The sequence below is a fragment of the Panthera onca genome, chromosome Y (assembly GCF_046562875.1).
Source record: "Panthera onca isolate mPanOnc1 chromosome Y, mPanOnc1 haplotype 2, whole genome shotgun sequence".
NCBI classification, from domain to species: domain Eukaryota; kingdom Metazoa; phylum Chordata; class Mammalia; order Carnivora; family Felidae; genus Panthera; species Panthera onca.
The window spans coordinates 1,487,546-1,502,970 of NC_138358.1; the positions used below are offsets into that span (position 1 = coordinate 1,487,546).

The window sequence follows — 15,425 nt, forward strand, 5'->3', positions numbered from 1 at the left end:
CCTGCCCTGGCTGTGCCTCTAGGCCCGACCCCTGTCCCTCCTTTCCTGCTCTCTGAAGTGGACGCCCCCTGGGTCTTCCCTCTCCTCTCCACCTGCTCCCTCCTGAACTGCTTAGAGCATTTCTCCCGCAGAGACATTGTTCTCCTTTGGAGCCTGAACCCTGTGGAGTAAAGGTGGGCAGGAGAGCTGAAGATCAAGAATGTCTGTGAAGAATGAGGGTGACTTTTGAAGACATTGAGGCCGTGGAGATTGAGGCGGCAGAAGGATGCTGCCTACGACCATTTAGGAAGGCTGAAATGGGTCCCCTGAGCCCAGGGAAAGAGGCCACCATCCCCATTTCTGAGTGGCAGTGTCTATTGTTAGTGTGCTGGGGTCAGGTGCCTGCATCAGGCCCCGTGATGGGGAGGAGGAAGAAGAGAAGAATGTGTGTATAAATAGGCAGGTGCGTGAACATGTGTGCACAGACACCCACAGACACACACGGCATAATTGTATGCGTCAAGCTAGTGCTTTAAAGCCGTAGATCTTGCCTACTATTGCTTCAAATGTAAAGGTATCTGCACAGTTAGATGCAGAAATTCTACTTCTAGTTATGTGTCCTAAAGGGATACTTACGTATGTATGCGAAGCTGGGCAGTCAACGATGTTTATCGTAGCACGGTTGTAATAGCCACCACCATGCCCCCTGATGCACAGGAGACTGGGCAAGTCCAGGTCAAATGAGATGAATAAGTACAAATAAGTAAGCTGTCAGTGATGAGGCAAAAGCTTTGACGCCAATACAGGAATATCACCAAGCCCCATCACTTTGTGAAAGAAAACAAGGGACGTTTGCATGTTTGAAAAGCTGCTGGGGGTACGCATCCTTTTGTTGAAATTTCCACTACTTTAAAAAAAATTGTTATTATTTACTTATTTCTGTGAGAGATACAGAGACAGAGTGCGAGTGGGAGAGGGGCAGAGAGGGAGGGAGACACGGAATCCGAGGCAGGTTCCAGGCTCTGAGCTGTCAGCACAGAGCCTGAAACGGGGCTCAAACCCACGAACCGTAAGATCGTGGCCTGAGCCAAAGTCAGATGCTTAGCTGACTAAGCCAGCCAGCCCCTCCAAATTTTCACTACTTTCTTGTAATTACGTAAGAATGTCCAGTTTTCTTAGGTAATTTAAAGTCACCTCTCCGATGGCAGAGATCGAGGGGATGGTTGGGGCTGATGTGAAGCCATGTGCACGCTCAGTGAGGAGATTCCCCAGAAGCTCTTTCTGTTGGTATTTTTTACAAGGAGGAGCTATGCAGGCTTTAGAAGCAAAATGGAGTAGATTCTTGCCTGTCTCCATATTTGAAGGAAACGTCTCTCCTTTATGAGGCTTCCCTCTGGGACACAGCCTGTCCTTTGGGTTTGAAAATCATTCAGCCTCCACAAGTTAGAGGCTCGTTCAGACAAAACTACCACATGCCTCGTGTTCCAAATCTCCTTGTCTGCTGGTTGTCCAGTGTACATCTTTGAACACTTACTAAGAATCGAGAACTAGGCTAGGAATAGAATATGAGCAAAATTAAACATGTCTTTGCCTGCAAAGACGCTGCAAATACGTGTTCATAGCACACGCAAAAAGCGTGCTATGGGAATGAGTCACGGAAGCTCTGAAGGGAGCCACCTGCACGGTTGTGTGGTCTGTGTACTGACCAAGGGTTTTCTCAAGAGGGTATAATGAGAGGGGATTGAAATCTAGCCCACACTTTGCTGACCAAACCCTGTGCCCTAATGTAGGTCTGTATCCACCTGCTGGGGGCACCACCATCCCTCCCCAAGCCATAAGTCCCCAGGGCTATGTTTGGCCAGAGGCAGCATCCTTCCTAAGCGTCTACCCAGAAGGGGAGTCGCAGATTAATGCTTCCACTATTATCTGTAGGCTAGATGTGTCTGTGGATATGGCCTCGTCGGGGATATCAGGGAGGGCTTCCTGGAGGACGTGACACATGCTCTCTGGATGAGGAATGAGAAGAGCTCTCCAGCCAAGAACGAGTGGAGGCCGAGGGTGGGAAAGGTCACGGTCCGTGTGGGTGATGGTGATGGGAGGGGCATAGCGGCAGACGCTGCTGAGCATCCCTGCCTCTGTTGTCTTTCGCACAATTGTGTGAGCATTCCGCATGACAGATGACTGGACACCGAGCTGCTGACTAAGAGCCCGCACTTTCTCCGAACGCAGCAGAAGTACACAGGACTTACCAGGAGCCTCACTGGTCCCCTGTGGAAGAGCTCATCCTGACCCCTGCTGGCCAGAGCCAAACCAAATTTCCCCACTGGCCTGAAACCTCATCGTCTTGTTCTTCCAGGGCATTCTAGTGAACAATTTATTTTATCTATTTTTAATTTTTTTTAATGTTTATGTATTTTTGAGAGAGAGAAAGAGACAGAGAGAGAGAGAGAGAGAGAGAGAGAGAGAGGAAGTGGGGGAGGGGCAGAGAGAGAAGGAGACACAGAATCCGAAGCAGGCTCCAGGCTCCGAGCTGTTGGCACAGAGCTGGACGCAAGGCTCGAACCCAGGAACCTGGAGATCATGACCTGAGCCAAAGTCGGATGCCTGACGGACTGTGCCATCCAGGTGCCCCTCAAAAACTTTTTTTTTTTAAAGCACCCTCTGAGGGGCGCCTGGGTGGCTCCGAAGGTTGAGCGTCCGGCTTCAACTCAGGTCATGATCTCGCAGTCAGTGAGTTCAAGGCCCGCGTGGGGCTCTGTGCTGACAGCTCAGAGCCTGGAGCCTGTTTCGGATTCTGTGTCTCCCTCTCTCTGACCCTCCCGTTCAGGCTCTGTCTCTCCCTGTGTCAAAAGTAAATAAAACGTAAATAAATAAATAAATAAATAAATAAATAAATAAATGCACCCTCTGAGCATGGCTTGTGGGCGCCTCTGGAAGTAAAAGAGAGGAACCCCCTTTGACCGTCAGTTAAGTAGCTACAAGGAGGCGTCAGAAGGTCTCACTATGGAGAGGTGCAGATGGAAGTGTGGGGAGAGCTGGAGGCGCCTTCACATTCTACACAGTCAACCCCATTGGTGGGCGGAGACTTACTGTCCAGCTACAGGGCACATCAGAGGCAAGAAGCCCGTGACTTGCCCAAGGTCGCAGAACTCTGCAGAAGTGCCTCCAGGGAGTTTGGGGGAGGACAGTTGTTCCTGGCTGTTTCTGCTCAATCACAGACACTCTTAATTTAGCTCCCTCCACGATGGGGTCCCCTGGACATGATGTTTTCAAGTCTCACTGCACAAACAACTTTGTAAACTGATGGAATCCACCTCCCTTGTTTTATGCAGAAGAGTAACCAAGGGAACAGGGAAACGGAGGTTGTCAGTATCACAGGTGATTAGTGGCAGAGCCAGGGCCGGGACCCAGAATTGTTTAGAAGATGGAAGTTTTTGTACACTTGAGTTCTGAACCCTGGCTGCACATGAGAATTACCTTGGAAATGTTTTAAAAATTGCCATGTCTGGGCCCACTCTGCTCAATTGCATCAGAATCTTTAGGGTGACACGCACATTCGGTATCTACGAAAGCTTCCCAGGATATTCAAATGCACAGCTCTGACAACACTGCTGGGTAGAAACCTTCAATGGGAGGAATCTCAGGTCCTCTGGATGGAAAAGTAGCACTGCTGTCCTGCTGGACTATTCAGACGTTCTGTTTCTACTTGTGACAGTTTTGGTAGGTTGTGTTTTCTTTTTCATCTAAGTTGTCAAATTTATTGACATAAAACCATTTAAACATTTCCTTGTCCATTTATTTATTTATTTATTTATTTATTTATTTATTCATTCATTCATTCATTCATTCATTCATTCATTCATTTATTTTATTGACGTGTTTTATTTTTTATTTTTATTTTTTTTTAAATTTACATCCAAATTGGTTAGCATATAGTGCAACAATGATTTCAGGAGTAGATTCCTTAGCACCCCTTACCTGTTTAGCCCATCCCCCCTCCCACTGCCCCTCCCGTAACCCTCAGTTTGTTCTCCATATTTATGAATCTCTTCGGTTTTGTCCCCCTCCCTGTTTTTATATTATTTTTGTTTCCCTACCCTTATGTTCATCTCTTTTGTCTCTTAAAGTCCTCATATGATTGAAGTCATATGATTTTTGTCTTTCTCTGACTAATTTCACTTAGCATAATATCCTCCAGTTCCATCCACGTAGTTGCAGGTGGCAAGATTTCACTCTTTTTGACTGTCAAGTAATGCTCCATTGTGTGTATGTGTATGTGTGTATGTATATATATTTATATTTATATTCATATATATATATATAATATATTATATATATTTAATATATATTATATTAAATATATATATAATATAATATAATATATATATTATATTATATATAATATATATTAATATATATTATATATATTTAATATATATTATATAACACTTCTTTATCCATTCATCCATCGATGGATATTTGGACTCTTCCCTTGTCTTTTCAATGTCTGTAGGGTCTGTAAGGATGTACATATTTTTATTCCTTATGTCAATAACTTATGTTCTCTTTCTCTCTCTCTTTTTAAAATTAACACAGTATTGGGCACTTGGGTGGGTAACTCGGTGAGCATCCGAGTCTTGATTTTGGCTTAGGTCATGATCCCAGGGTCGTGGGATCAAGACCCGTAGTGAGATCCACACTGAGCCTGGAGCCTGCTTAAGGTTTTCTTTCTCTCTCCTCTCTCCTCTCCCCCCTCCTGCACTCACGCTCTGTTTCTCTCTCTAAAATTAAAAACTAAATAAATAAAAGTTAAATTAAAATAAATTAATACAGTATTATTAGGGGGGTCTAGCAATTTTATTACTCTTTCCAAAGAAAAACTTTTCAATTTGTTAAAATTCTTTCTGCTTTTGTCTATTTCCTATTTTACTAATTATTGCTGTCCTACTTATAATTTCCTCAGGTAAGTCAATTGATTTCCTTAGTTACTCCGCATTGGTCCCCTCCCACCAACACTTGGCAACCACTAATCAATCTACTTTCTGTTTCTGTAGATTTTCTTATTCTGGACATTTCATATGATAGTCATAGAAAATGTGGCCTTTTCTTTTACATAATTTTTTCAGGGTCCATCCATGTTGTTGTAGCCCTGCATTCCTTCATTAGCCCTTCAGTTCTTTTTATGTTCCACTGTATGGAAATCACACTTTATCTTCTGATATGTTGATGGACATCTCAGATTGTTTCCACTTTTTGGCGATCATGAGTAATGCTTCTAGGAAAATTTGTGTACAAGTTTTTGTGTGGAAATATGTTTTCCATTTTCTTAGACATACTTTGGAGTGCAATTAATTGCTTGTGTCATTAGGAACTCTATGTTTAACATTTTGAGAAAAATGTCAAAAAGTTTCCAAAATGGCAGCGGTTCCATTTTACAATCACATAGCAAAGTCTGATCGTTCCAATTTTGCCATATCCTTGCCCAGGCTTGTGATGTTGTCTTCTTCCTTTTAGCCATCCTAGTGGGTGTAGAGTGTTATATCATTCAAAATACTCTGTTTCACTTGTGATTTATTCCTTGGTCTCTGGCTTGTTTCAAAGTGTGTTCTCCAATTTATAAGATTTTAGAGTTTTTATCAGGTTATTGATTGACATTAATTTCTCTTTTAAATATAATTTATTGTCAATTAGGCTAGCATACAGTGTGTATACAGTGTGCTCTTGGCTTCGGGAGTAGATTCCCATGATTCGTTGCTTACGTACAACACCCAGTGCTCATCCCAACAAGTGCCCTCCTCAATGCCCATCACCCATTTCTCCCCCACTCCCCAGCAACCCTCAGTTTGTTCTCTCTATTTAAGAGTCTCTTATGGTTTGCCTCCCTCTGTTTGAAATTATTTTTCCCCTTCCCTCCCCCATGGTTTTCTGTTAAGTTTCTCAAGTTCCTCACATGAGTGAAAACATATGCTGCTTTCTGTGACTGACTTATTTCACTCAGCATCATACCCTCCAGTTCCATCCACGTGGCTGCAAATGGCAGGATTTCATTCTTTCTCATTGCCAAGTCGTATCCCTTTGTGTATATAAACCACATCTTTATCCATGATTGACATTAATTTCTCACCTAATTCCAGTGTGGTTAGAGAACCTACACTATATGCTTTAATTCTTTTGAAATGTATATATTTAAAAATTATATAAATGGAATAATTCACTATATAGCATTTTGAAATTAGATTCTTTTACTTAATGATATGCATTTGAATTCTTCCTGTGTTGCACGTGTCAATAGTTTCCTATTGCTGAGTAGTTTTCCATTGTGTACATAAACCACAATTTATTCATCTATTTGGGTTGCTTAACAGTTTTGACTCTAAGGAATAAAGCATATATGTAGAACTCTTTATGTGGACACACAGTTTCATTTTTCTTAAAAACCTAGAAATGGAATTGTTGGGTCATTGATTGAATGCATGTTTATACTAAATTCACAAGGAATTTTCTAACATAGCTGACATGCTTTCCATTCCACTGGCAACATTTAAGAATTTCATGTATTCCAACACTCTACAAAATTCGAAATTCTCAGTCTTTCTGTTTGGTGCTATTATGTTAGTTGTGCACTGGTATCTCGTTGTGGTTTTAATTTTCACTATCTCTAGTGATCAATACTGTTGAATGTTCTTTTACCTGTGTCTTTAACCATATACATGTTCTTTGGTGAATTACCTGTTTGTGTCCTTTATTGCTTGTTTAATCTTGTTATTATTGAATTGTAAGTATTCTTTACATATTCTGGAAACAAATAATTTGTCAGGTAAAAGTTTTGGAAATCCTTCCTCCCACTCTGTGGCTTGGCTTACATTTTATTTTCCTAATAGTGGTCTTATGAAAGCAATGTTCTTAATTCTGATAAAGCCCAATATATCTTTTTAAATTAAAAATTGTATTTGAGATACATGTACATTTGAGATTGTAAGAAATAACACAGTTGTCAGAAATAATACAGAGAAGTCCTGTGTACCCTATACTAAGTTTCCACCAAAGGCAACACTTTGCAAAAATATACTTCAATATAACCACCTAGATATTGACATTGGTATAACCAAGGTACAGAACATTTACATCCACAGGGATCCCTCATGTTGCCCTGATGTTGCTACAGGCACTTTTCTTTTTCTACCTCCACCTGCTTAACTTAACCCTGGAAACCACCAATGTGTTCTCTATTTCTATAATTTTGTTATTTTGAGACTGTTATATAAATGGAATCATACAGTATGTAGCTATTTTGAGATGAGCTTTATTGCACTCAGAGTAAATCTCTTGAGATTAATCCCAAGGAGTTGCTAGTATTCCTTTTTTTATTTCCCAGTAATATTCCATGGTATGGATATACCACAGTTAGTTTAACAATTAACCCACTGAAGGATATTTAGGTAACTTCCCATTTTTGACTGTTGCTAATAAAGCTATAAATTGTGTCTATAAGTATCTACATGAACATAAGTTTAGAATTATTTCCTGGGAGTATTGTTGCTCGATCTTTGATAATTCCATCACTAATTTTAAAAGAAACTTTCTAATTATTTTCCAGAGTAACTCCACCATTTTAAATTCCCACCAGCAATGTAGGAACAATTCAGTTTCTCCAAATCTTTACTAGCTTTTGGTGTACTCACTATTTTTAAAATTTCTGTTGTGTTGATGGTGTGGATTTCAGTATGCTTTTAATTTCCATTTCCTTAGTGGAAAAGAGGTTGAACATTGTTTCATGGGCTGATATGACATCTTTGTATCCTATTTAGTGAGATGTCTGTTCCTATCTTTTGCTCAGCTTTTAATTGGATTTTTTAAATCCAATTGGATTTTCACAGATTCTGTATATAGTTTAAAATAAGGCTTTTGTTGGAAATATAATTTGAAAATATGTGTCCCAGTCTCTAATTTGTCATTTTGTTATCTTGACAGGGCCTTTTGAAGAGCAAAGTGGTTAATTTGGATGAAGTCCACCAAATTATACTGGTGTCCAGATCTTTGCTTAACCCTAAATCCCCAAGTGTTTGTCCCCTACTATAGTTCTTCAAGTTTTAGTTTTGTGCTTTATATTTTTTACCCACGATTCATTTTTATTCATTTCTGTGTAAGTGATGTGAATCAGGTCGAGTTTCAGATTCTGTGCTATTGTTGTTGTGTATTTTCCTCCGCGTGTGTTACAAACACCACGCCTCAGTGTTGTTATTCTTCTCTAAGGAGCTAAAAGTCTCTTAAAGAGACTTGAGTAATGAGTAAATATATATTTTCTCACTTATTCCCCACTTGTGGTCTTCATTAGTTTTCACGTAAATCCCTGTTTCCATCTATTATCATTTCCCTCGTTCCCGAAGAACTTCCTTTACTATTTCGTGTACCAGGTCTGCTCATCACAAATCCTTTCAGCCTTCCTTTTACACATAAAGTGTCTTTATTCCAGCTTCACTTTTGAAATATACGTTTGTTCTGATTAGTATCCTAAGTGGACAGGCTTGTATTTGTTTTCCCTCAGTGGAAATGCTCTCTGCCGTCTTCTTCCCTGGGGTCTTTAGACTTACCTTTGTTCCTGTTTATGGAATGTTTCTTTGTTCCCTGAATGCTTTTTTTTTTTTTTTTTTTTTTTTTTTGCTTTTGAAAATATCTTGTGTCTTTTTCTCAACTTAGTATGTTTTTAATTATTTATTTTTTAAGTTTTTAAGTGTTTATTTATTTATGAGAGAGACAGAGACAGAGCGTGAGCAGAGGAGGGGAAGACAGAGAGGGAGACACAGAATTGGAAGCAGGCTTCAGTTTCTGAGCTGTCGGCACAGAGCCCGACACGGGGCTTGAATTCCCAAATGGTGAGATCATGACCTGAGCTTAAGTCGGATGCTCAACCAACTGAGCCACCCAGGTGTCCCATCAACTGGGTGTGTTTTTAAAGATTCTACCACAATCTGTACATTTATCTGAAGTTTTCTCTTTTTCATTCCTAGATAACATCCCCATCTCTGAACCTGTGCTCTTTGTTAACTACAACTTAGACGATGAACCTCTGAGCTATTTTTAGTCTAGAATCTCTGATTGCTTTTAAGATTTTTCTCTCCATCACTGGTTTTGAAGAAATTAGTTATGCTGTACCTTTGTGTGGTTTTCATGTTTCTTGTGCTTCAGGGCCATTGAGATTCTTCCATCTGGGAGTTTATAGTTTTCATCCAATTTAGAAAATTTTCACCATCATTTCTTCAAATATTTTTCTCTTCGAACTGCTTCTTATTCTAGGCTCTTAAAATTATTAGGTAGCTAAATACTCCATTTTATGTTTTGAATGTTTTTAGTCCCTGTGTTTCATTCTTCAGAGCTGGTATCACTGTGTCTTCTGGGTCACTGATTTTTTTTCTTCTGTGACATCTACTTTGCCACCCACACATGTGTCACATGTTGACCCTGTTTTCATGAAATCCATAGTCTGGTCAAGGAGACCCAATTCTCTTGCCCATTTTGATGTGAGTTTTCTTTCTTCCTTCCCCTGTAATCTTCTGAATACGGAACCTTTAACTTTGAAAGCATATGTTCCCCCTTAATAAATCAGCCAACTGGTTCTTCTAAGACAGAGAGAAGGTTTCTTTGTAACATCGTAATAATGAATGTGGCAAAAAGTATCATTGCTTCATTTTTAATGTTTATTTAGTATTTACAGAGAGAGAGAGACAGACACAGAGAGAGAGAGAGAGAGAGAGAGAGAGAGAGAGAGAGAGAGAGAGAAACCAAGGCAGGCTCCAGGCTCTGAGCTGTAAGCACAAAGCCTGTCAAACTCAAAACTGAGATCATGACCTGAGCTGAAGTCTGACACTTAACCAAGTGAGCCACCCAGGGACCATGTCATTGTTTCTACACTGAAGTACCTTCCTCTTCACCACAGTTACCTTCCTTGTATGAACCTGCTTCAAATTCTGTGCCTCTCTCTCTATGCCCCTCCTCCCACTTGCTCTCTCTCTCTCTCTCTCTCTCTCTCTCTCTCTCTATCTCAAAAATAAATTAAAAAAAAACATTAAAGAAAAAGATGCATAAATTATAGGAATCTAATGAACAACATAGTGATTACAGTTAAGGTACTATACTGTACACTTGAAATTTGCTAAGAGACTAGGTCTTAAGTGTCCTCGCCTCACACACGTGATCCTAATCGTGAGATGTTGGGGTTTTTAGCCACCTTGACTGTGGTGATCATTTCACAATATATCCGGCATTAAACCAACAGAGTGCACCCCTTGAAAATAAGGTACAGTATGTATTTCAATAAAACAGCCTGGTGTGGCACGAGGGAGGCAGAGAGCCTAGAGGAGACTGTCAGGGGGGCGTAAAGGGAGATTGGAAGCAGGCAGAAGGCCCTTACTATGTTGTTCCAGAAAGCGTGGCCAGCATCGTTGCTCATAGAAAACAGAAAATGGTTAGTGCAGTTTTTTACCAAGTGAGTTTTCAGGCCGTGTGTTCACAGGAACCCTCATGTTTTTTTTTTTTTTTCCAGCTGACTGTAGTCAGAGGAGCGAAGGAAGAGATGAGCTTTTAAAATAATTTATCAGATGGAGAGGAATCGGGACACGGTGGGTCCCAGATTCAGTACTTTCTCATCCCAGCCCTCTCAGAGAGCCCACAAATCTCAACTCAAGCTATAGCTTCCAGGGAAACCAAACCCGGGAGTCTGTTGTTCAAAATCATGGTGTAAAGAAACAGCCATGGATCTGACTTTAAAATTTCCTTGGGGACGCAGAAAGATTAAAGACCCTTTGCACAGACCACGGCCTCCCAGACCCTCCCTTTTGGACTGTCATGTCCCCAGCCACCCCCAGGGCATCGTAACCAGGCCACCTCAGCTCAGATTTCCAGGCATGGCTTCTGTCAAATGGCATGAACTCCAATAAGTTTCACAAAAGATGTGTAGGGTATTGAAGAGCATTCTGTGCACAGAAATGCTGCCCACGAGGACTAATGGGAAAAGACACAGTGAAAAAAAAAAAAAAGAAAAGAAGGTTTTGAATCCCAAACATGTTGGCTCAGGAAGCAAACAGAGAAACCAGCTGCTGTAGATGTGAGCTATATATTCATGCCAGGGAGAGACAGTTGGGAGGTCTGCACTGGGAGCCCGCGGGCAGAGCCAGGGACTGGGGACAGCCACTGAAGGCAGCAGGACCGGGCAGCTTACCTCCATGGCCCGCCACATCACCCGATTAACAAGAACGTCGCAGATGGGGTGGTGGCCCCGTGCCTCCTGTGGGCACGATCAGGGGTCTTTGCAAAGAGAGCTGGACCAGAGGAGTGATCCAAGAGCAGCCTGATCCAAAGCTGGACCTGATTTGAGGTCAGGGTCCTGGCCTCCAGCTTGAGCCTAATGCATGATAACAGCTTTCAACAGGTATGGGGGACAGTGCGTGGATTTGGCATGTGGGAGGAATATACGTAATTTGTGACCTGAGGAACGACCACAGGGGTTTCGAGACAAGGCCCCAAATTCTTCATTTCTCCCATTAGTCAGTGGAGGGGTCTGACGCCCCTTTCCTTTTCACGTGGGTGGTCGAGGACCTTGCTGGTCGTTAATGGAATACAGCCAGGGTTGACACTGAGGCCCGTTTAGGAAAGTGAATAGAGCATCCCTGCCGTCTATCGGGTTACTCACTCTTAGAACCAAGTTGCTTTCCTGCAAGCCTGGCTTTGCAGAACACAAGTGCGGACCTTCCCCCAAAGAGCCCTTGCTGAGATTCCAGCGGAGGATGGCTGCCCATCATGACGTGTAAGTGAGGAAGCTTCTCTCCACCGTCCGCCACTGTGGGACCGTCGCCACCTAACGAACCCCAAGTGAAAACCACCCAGCTTATTCCAGCTGATTCCCAGAACTGTGAGAATTAATAACAGCAATAAATCGTGGGTGTCATTTAATGCCACCAAGTTAGGGCTGGATTATTGTGCAAACATCCAGCCTGTGCATACGGGAGACCAGGTGTGGGAAACAGAGGTGTGCAGAGACCGTGAGGCCACGAGGCGTGCACCCCCTCTGATCCCTGTGCTGTTCCACGAGAACCTGGAAACCCAGATTTCTATGCAAAATCTCCTGATTTTGAGAACACTGAGGTGGCCACGCCAAATGGCAATGGGTACGTGCAGCTCCTCGGGGAATTCGCCCCATTGGTGCTCCTTCAGCATGAAGTCCAAACAGCAGAAGACAGGCGGCCTGGCCCAAACCTGCCTTTTTTCCTCGGCACTCGCTGCTTCTCCTGCCGTCTGGTGACTTTGGAGGATTTCCGTCGTGTGGCTGTTCGCAGAGCTGTGGTGTCCGCATTGTGGCTAGGGGGCAGTGTGTCTTGCTTTCCAGAATTGCTAATTGCTGTCCAGAAAGCCCCACCAAAGACCATCAATGCTAAATACTGATGATGCTAGAAGGCTTTCAGGAGCTGGCTCTCAGCCGCAAAGGCGATGCTTATGTATTCATTCTGCCCAATATAGTTCACTAGCCTTTAGAAGTATTTTGAAATATCTGAGAGATGCCGTGTGTCCACTGGTGTCAGTATCTGGACATCTTTCTTTCGCCTGGGCTTGTAGCATTATTTAAATCTCAGGAAATGAAGAAACTGGGTCTCCACTCAGTCTTTCAGGGGGGCGTCAGAGAGGTAAACAGTTTGGTAAAGTGATGTTTTGCTTTCAAAAATTTAATTCAAAATTCAGAAATTTTGTTGGGGCTTTCCAGACCGCAGCACTTTTGCCCATGCCGAAAAGTCTCAGAAGGCCCTTTTCTGAGAGGGCTCTGGCATCGGGAGCAGGGTTTCAGAAGCCCTTGGCCAACGTGGCCGTAATGGTCACCTCAGCTGAACCGTGGACAGGCTTCTTCATGGCGCTAGCCACTGGACCTCTCTTAGAGAGTTTACTTCAGACAGGTCATCATTGTAAATGCTTTCCCTACCCCACGGAGATGGATGTCCTTCCAACCCAGGAAAATAATTGCTGGAGGACCTTTGCGATGGCATCTTCTGGAGAGAGTGGGGACCTGATGCTGATGGGCTCCAGGTTTCAAACACAGATGCCCAGTCACACAAGAAGACATGCGTGAACTCAGGAAGGACTCCGCATGCCGGACACCTCCCGTCCATCAACAAGCCCTCACCGATCCCCCAGGACTTCCCATCAGCCCCTAGAGCTAACAGCCCCTCCACTTCTTGCCCTCAGCACTCCGATGAGTTCTGACCCATCTCCTGTTGCAGTAGGCTTGCAGAAAGTCTTCTTTCCTGTTGTACTTTGTGTGTTTTGCACCTCCAGGTACACTGTTCCTTACTTTTCAGTTACTGATACTTTTCCTTATTCCTGTTTCCCTTTATTATGTGCCTGAACTCTGCCATAAGGGGACCCAGTCGCTGCTTGCTGGGATTACGGTGCTGGGATTGGAGGGAACGTGACGTTGTGCATGGACTATCACTGGTGGAAATTCCGCAGATCAGATTGCTCTGTGAGTGAGTGAAATACAGGCCACTTATCTTCCAGAACTGCCTCAAGCATTCTTTAATGTGTTTTGCAGCGTTGGGTGGTGGTAGAAGGTGTCCCAGTAGATCCTTGGTTTTGAACCCAAGGGCTCTTTGAAAGTCACCTCTAATTGAGACTGTCTCTGCTCTGGATCCTTCATGCGTGAGCAATAACTAAGTTTGGCAGGGTTTTGGTTTTGTTATTTTTTTTTGTTTGTTTCTTTTTTTGTTTTTTGTTTTCTTTTTTTTAAGTATTCCAGTGACAGAAGAGAGAACATGGATGGACTGTGCCCAAGTGAGCCCCATGGCTGGGCTCACCTCATTGTAAACGCTGCTCAGCCCTCATTCACCATGTCTGGGTTTGTGATTTGAGCCATCCATTGCCTACCCATTATCAGCACTGCTCCTCAGAGATGATGACTTTGCAGCCAGAAGCCACAGTACTGCCCACCCCCAGAGGGGTTGTTGTTGGATTGACTACAAGGATACTTATGCCTGTAACTTGGCTGCCAGTTACCATTTGTCTGAGAACCAGGGGTTTTGGAGAACGTTCCTCGAAATATGTCCAGTGTAAGACCTCTTCCTTCTTTGCCGATGCCTACACAAACATTTATGCTGGGTGCCTATTCTGAGCCAAGAACTGTGCTGGACTCTGGGATGAAAACGTTCATTTAAAAGGTGGCTAACCCACCCACGGAACTTAGAGCAGATTTTCTTCAGTAATAGTTTTTGCCCACCTAAGAATTCCTTTGCTTTGGGGCACCTAGGTGCCGCCGTCGGTTAAACACCAACTTCGGCTCAGGTCACAATCTTGCATTTTGTGAGTTCGAGCCCCATGTCGGGCTCTGTGCTGACAGCTCGGAGCCTGGAGCCTGCTTCAGATTCTGTGTCTCCCCCTCTCTCTGCCCCCACCATGCTCATGCTCTCTCTCTCTCTCTCAAAAATAAATACACATTAAAAAAAAAAAAAAGAATTCCTTTGCTTAGTGAATAGGGGATTTGATTCTTTTAATTTACATGGGCAACTCAGGCACACATCTGCCTTGTACAGGTGAGTTCCCAACTTATATATGTAAGTGGGGCAGTTTTCCCACCAATAAGTGGAGAAACTAGGTATCATCTTAGGTACCGTGATGGCACGTTAGGCAATTTGACAATCTTTGGATATGTGTTTTCCTCTTTTGCTACTACTGTAGCTCTGTGAGTTAGGGATGGTCCCTTATGCTTATTCAATGGGCAGGGATGCTGGTGCTCAGAGTAATTAGGTGTCTCAAGTAAGGCCACATGGCGGAGGAGGTGACATGTGCACCCAGGTCGGTCTGTCTGATGCAGAAGGATAATCATAATCCCATGAGAAGAATGAAAGTTTCACAGATTCTTGAGTCAATGCTCTTTCTTTGAGACCGCATTACCTCTTACTTCGCTTTTAAGAGGCACGATCTAATGGAATATTATTCAGCCATAAAAGAGACCGTATCGACATGCTACCACGTGCATGGACCTTGAAAATGTCGTACTGAGTGAAAGGAGTCAGACCCAAGTCACATGCTCTGTGATTCCACTGATAGAAAATCCACAGAGACAGAAGAATGAGTGGTTGGCAGGGGCTGTGTGAAGAGAGAATGGCGTGGCTGTGTAATAGGTCAGGGTTCCTTTTGGGGTGAGAATGTTTTAGAACTGGATAGGAGTGGTGGTTGCACAGCACTATGAGTGTACTAAATGCGGCTGAATTAGACACTTTAACAGGGTTGGTTTTAAGTTATGTGAATGTCACCTCAATAGAAAAGAGTAAATGGAGATCGGAGAAGCAGGTCCCCAACCAGCCTGACACACCAGGAGCAACAGAGGACGCTTCTCCCCAAGAGCTGTGTCGTTTTCCTACCACCCAAGGTTCCCGCCTGTGACATTGCAACATGGCCAGGTGGTGACA

At 43.1% G+C, this 15,425-nt stretch overlaps 1 protein-coding gene across 1 annotated transcript in view; it reads right to left on the reverse strand.

The window, feature by feature from the left end:
* LOC145714994 (coiled-coil domain-containing protein 71L-like) overlaps window positions 1-12,873 on the reverse strand; it is a 196,282-nt gene extending 183,409 nt beyond the window's left edge. The window contains exons 1-2 of the mRNA XM_081794584.1: window positions 12,844-12,873; window positions 11,195-11,260 (exon numbers count right to left, since the gene is read on the reverse strand). Of these exons, the coding sequence (XP_081650710.1) occupies window positions 11,195-11,260; window positions 12,844-12,873 (96 nt within the window). The remainder of the gene's footprint in view (window positions 1-11,194; window positions 11,261-12,843) is intronic.
* Window positions 12,874-15,425: the final 2,552 nt, after the last annotated feature.